Consider the following 5,162-nt stretch of genomic DNA (forward strand, 5'->3'; position numbering starts at 1 on the left):
TAATTTGTGAAACCGTACATGCTGCACACCAAGCAAAATTGGGAAACGAAAATACAATTACCGGTGCCCCAACAAATAAGTGGAAGCCTGCAGAAACTCCAGCACTACATGCAAATGGGCAACGCAAGGCACAACGGATTTAGTAATTATCTCATTTATTTAAGCCAGAAACACCACAACGTTTCGACCTAGTGGTCTTTGTCAAGCGAAGTGCCGCTTCAGTTCACTTGACAAAGACCACTAGGTCGAAACGTTGTGTTGTTTCTGGCTTAAATAAATGAGATAATTACTAAATCCGTTGAGCCTTGCGTTGCCCATTTCCATCCAATAGGAAGCTACAAATGTTGTTGCAGGTTCCTATTGCTCCAACATTAGGCAGCTATTTTGTTCCCAGGGGGAGATTTAAACCATGTAACTCCACTGGTAATTAATTATGTCGGGAACTGTGGGATCCCCAGGGCAAAAATGGCTCAAGGGGACCCCCGGTTGCCATCCTGTATAATAATAAAAATGTACATACATACTGCTCTTTAACCTTTTAAACTGGACTGCTTTGTTATCCCCTTTGCAACAAGAGGGGTCTGCAACACATTGTAGAGTAGCAGCATTACATGCAGAAACTTCATTCAAGTGAGAAACCCAACGAGTGACAATGTTTTCATTTGCAGGACCAAATGTTTACAATGTAACACAAACGGTGTGCGATGTTTAATAACGGGAAACAAGTTTGGAAAACCTTGGTTCTGACATATGGAACACGTTTTTTTTCTTTACTGTACTTCTAGCGGTGGGTGGTCTGTAGCCTTTATACCCTTATTTCTTTGTGCCTGGTGAAGCATTGGCGAGGTCTGAAATTGACTGCATTACTTGCATGGATTCGTTCAATAAAGACAGCTGCTGACCGTTTAAAAAGCGCTTTTAGCACTGTTATTTTAATATTATATAACAAAAATCTACGCTCACCCTCTTTTCCCCAAGTCTCATGTTTTCACAGTAAAATTGACGGGGCCCCAGATAACCTCCATCCTTTCCGGTCTAGCAACATCTGAACATGTACTCAGAGTGACTGATGGGAGAGTTCAAATCCTCATTCTTCCCTCCTGTTACTGTATTGCAACCAATCTGGAATGGAAAGAGTACTGGTCCATAACCCATCCCATAACTCGAACAGACCGCCAGAGACCCTTCCCTCCAAGTCATTTGTCTAGCAGAGCATTGGTCGACTGCTGTAGCGTCCTGCCAAGTGTCGTTTTTTTGGCTGTGGGTTACAGCGTGTATCCTCATGTTACTTTTCCTTTTCATAGCTCAGATCCACTGGGCTCTGTCTCTGAGCTCGGCAGCCGTAGCTCGGGGTCATTCCTCACCAGGGAAAAGAGCCTCACCACGCTGAGCAGGGCTAGCAGCATTGTGACCGCACATAAACTAAACATGTTCCTAGTTCCGCTCTGGTAGTCACTGTCATGAAGCACCAGCAGCCCAAGTCCAGCGAGGAGGTTCAGGGGCACTCGGAACCAGTTCAGTACTCCAGTCTGTTCCTGCTCTGGGATCAGCCGATGTCTCAGGAAGCCCATAGCTGGGAAGTAGAGCCCACAGGCCAGCTCGATGAGCAGGAAAGCCACAAAGGACTCAGTCGGGCGCTCCTGGCCTGGGCCAGTGGAGAATGACAGCATGAAAAGGGAGAAAAAGACCATGAGCACAGACAGGCAGAGCACGTGCATGGGCTGCAGGTGATATTTCTTGGAAGTGGCGAGGCGATACAGCGATGAACCTGCCGCACTGGCCGCCATGAAGCTGGAGAAGGCTATGCCAAGCGGTGTGTTGTGGGGATCCAGCACTGGGGTCCAGAGGAAGATGAAGATATAAACTACGCTTTCAAACAATGCCTGAATGGCACCCAACAGCAACACTCGCCGATCCCTCAGCAGGCACCGAAGCCCATCACCACAGACCCTGGGAAAGCTGCTGCTCTGTCCGTGGTTCTCATCCCATTCACGTATCATCATGGCTACCGACAGAACAAGGAGAGGCACTGCCAGCACAGACGGTGAAGCAGGTCCAAGCCCCAGGCACTCTGCACAGGCGTTGGCAGTCACACCTGCAGCCACTGCAATGCCTCCATTCCAGGCTGTGGCCCGGGAGAAGGTGTGAGGAAGCCACTCTGCTGGGAAGTCGTGATGCTCAGCATGCTCATGGGCATACCATACTTCGAAGGAAGAGAAGAGCAGGGCGCTGGAGAAACCGCCAAGCACCCGTCCCGTCAGAAGTACAAAGTAATCCTGTGACAGCTTGCAAAGGTAGCAGCCCGCCAAGAGAAGGCAGAGCAGTATGCAGGACTTCCTGCGACCAAGCCGGCCTGTTAGTGGGGCACTCACCAGACCCGAAAGCACACTGGCCCCAAAGCCGCACACATAGATGATGGCGATCTGCCCCTCCAGGAAGTGATAGTGCTGGTACAGTTTGTACAGGTAGGGGCCTTGCAGCCAGTCTGCGGCCAGAGCTGGGAAATAGGCTCGGTAGAAGCCATGCTGGAAGCGGCGGAAGGCTGGATTGCCTAGGGGGATGCTTGTGGCCGATGGTTTGGAGTGGCAGGCAGAAAACTCCAGCACTGCCCACAGAGCTAGCAGCCCAGCCAGAACCAAGTATGCAGTCAGCAGCATGATGATATCATCGAAGCAGCATTCTGAGAGGAAGCTGCAAGGAGAAAAGGAGGAGGACTTATGTAAAACGTATTACAACCAATCTAAAATCCTGCATGCAATAAGCCTGGCTATGGTGAAGATTGTAAGTTTGGTGACTACATCCAAACCAACAAAAATATTAAGCACTTTTTTATTAGTTTTAAATAAAACAACTGGGGGTACTTTATAAAAATTATTATTAGTATTATCTGCATTTTCATTGTACCATTTAAGTTTTCATTTCCAATCAAAAGCCAACTGGCATCATTTTAAGACAAAAAAAGTTAATTCAATTACAGGGGAACAATTGATTCTCATATTTGTTTAAAATAAACTCGGCATACTTTTATTCCACCCAAAACAAACACCTTTGTGTGTTCTATTTCATGTATGTGTATATACACATACACTTATGTTTATAGACCATATTATATGTCTAAACACATGTACAGTTATACGCCTTATTTAGATGTGATTTGGTGACTGCAGCGAGGTTTCCGCCGTCTGTCCCTCATACACTCACCGCACAGAGGATCTCTCCGAGTCGGCATGATTCACTGGGCGAGCCTCCCTCCTTACCCCGCACACACCCCTCCCTCCTTACCTAGCACACACCCCTCCCTCCTTACCTAGCACACACCCCTCCCTCCTTACCTAGCACACACCCCTCCCTCCTTACCTAGCACACACCCCATCCTCCTTACCTAGCACACACCCCTCCCTTACCCCGCACACACCCCTCCCTTACCCCGCACACACCCCTCCCTCCTTACCCCTAGCACACACCCCTCCCTCCTTACCCCTAGCACACACCCCTCCCTCCTTACCCCTAGCACACACCCCTCCCTCCTTACCTAGCACACACCCCTCCCTTACCCCGCGCACACATCACCCCCTCCTAACCCCGCGCAAACATCACCCCCCTCCTTACCCCGCGCACACATCACCCCCCTCCTTACCCCGCGCACACATCACCCCCCTCCTTACCCCGCGCACACATCACCCCCCTCCTTACCCCGCGCACACATCACCCCCCTCCTTACCCCGCGCACACATCACCCCCCTCCTTACCCCGCGCACACATCACCCCCCTCCTTACCCCGCGCACACATCACCCCCCTCCTTACCCCGCGCACACATCACCCCCCTCCTTACCCCGCGCACACATCACCCCCCCTCCTTACCCCGCGCACACATCACCCCCCTCCTTACCCCGCGCACACATCACCCCCCTCCTTACCCCGCGCACACATCACCCCCCTCCTTACCCCGCGCACACATCACCCCCCTCCTTACCCCGCGCACACATCACCCCCCTCCTTACCCCGCGCGCACATCACCCCCCCTCCTTACCCCGCGCACACATCACCCCCCCCCTCCTTACCCCGCGCACACATCACCCCCCCCTCCTTACCCCGCGCACACATCACCCCCCCCCTCCTTACCCCGCGCACACATCACCCCCCTCCTTACCCCGCGCACACATCACCCCCCTCCTTACCCCGCGCACACATCACCCCCCTCCTTACCCCGCGCACACATCACCCCCCTCCTTACCCCGCGATCTCTTCCCGCAGCTCCTGCCATACTCGTCCCGGAACTTCTTCTTTCCGATTCCGGGAGAGCGCTCACATGACACGCACTTGCCTTCGTGCTGCGGGTCACGTGACGCAGTCCTGGCGGAAGCACAGCCGATGCCAGTCGTTTTTTTTTTAATTATATAACTTTATCAACTTTATGTGACCAGCAGTAAATGTAGTACGGTAACCCGGTGGCAAATATGTTAATAATAGGAGGTGATGCCAAGATTGCCAGTGCTTTACAAACTATTGGGAGTCAGAGACCCTAATAAGTGAAGTTTAGTAGTACTGGAAAAACATGACAGTTTATTTGTAACCTCCAGGAGTCCCTCTGTTCCTGAAATATTTCAATGTCTTGTGCAAGCTTCTGACACACAAAAAAATACAGATGTAGCAGCAACAATAACATTTCAGTGCTTGCCCCGAAGGATCCCAGCGCAGGGGTCCCATTGAGAATCATTTGTCGGGACAGTAAGGCGTGTAATATAGTGCGCGTGCGCTACCGTGCGTGCGCTGCCGTGCGTGCACACATCAATTATAATTGGCTGTTAGGGTTGCCAGGTGGTTTCTCCAAAAATACTGGACTCAATGGTGAAAGGTGCGTCAGGTCACTATGTCCAGGGAGGAAAATACTGGACACATACATGTCCAGTATTACAGTACCTCTCATTTTTTACTGGACAGAGTATCCAAATACAGGACTGTCCACTTCAATACCGGACACCTGGCAACCATATTGGCTGTGTTAGCCAGACGTTCCTATACCTGGGACGTGCGCACAGCCGTGAGCGGTGGCGTGGCAGACCAGGGAAATTACAATAAAATTGTATTTTTGCGCTGCTGCCACGCCGCGAACCAATCACAGTGCGGGCAACGCTATGACGTCAGAGTCACGCCCCCTAAC

General features: G+C 51.2%; 1 protein-coding gene across 2 annotated transcripts; it reads right to left on the reverse strand.

Annotated features, from left to right (window-relative positions):
• Positions 1 to 898: 898 nt before the first annotated feature.
• SLC61A1 (solute carrier family 61 member 1) lies at positions 899 to 4,356 on the reverse strand. 2 transcript variants are annotated; one of them, XM_075591823.1, is made up of 2 exons: positions 4,236 to 4,356; positions 899 to 2,691 (listed from the first exon to the last, which is right to left on the reverse strand). In XM_075591823.1, exon 2 carries the CDS (start codon positions 2,655 to 2,657, stop codon positions 1,299 to 1,301), a length of 1,359 nt encoding a protein of 452 aa, XP_075447938.1. In that variant the 5' UTR covers positions 2,658 to 2,691; positions 4,236 to 4,356; the 3' UTR covers positions 899 to 1,298. The 2 variants fall into 2 exon arrangements, with proteins under 2 accessions (XP_075447938.1, XP_075447939.1); XM_075591824.1 differs by lacking the exon at positions 4,236 to 4,356 and adding an exon at positions 3,202 to 3,275.
• Between the last annotated feature and the right edge of the window lie 806 nt (positions 4,357 to 5,162).

The sequence above is a fragment of the Ascaphus truei genome, chromosome 3 (genome assembly GCF_040206685.1).
Source record: "Ascaphus truei isolate aAscTru1 chromosome 3, aAscTru1.hap1, whole genome shotgun sequence".
Taxonomy (NCBI): domain Eukaryota; kingdom Metazoa; phylum Chordata; class Amphibia; order Anura; family Ascaphidae; genus Ascaphus; species Ascaphus truei.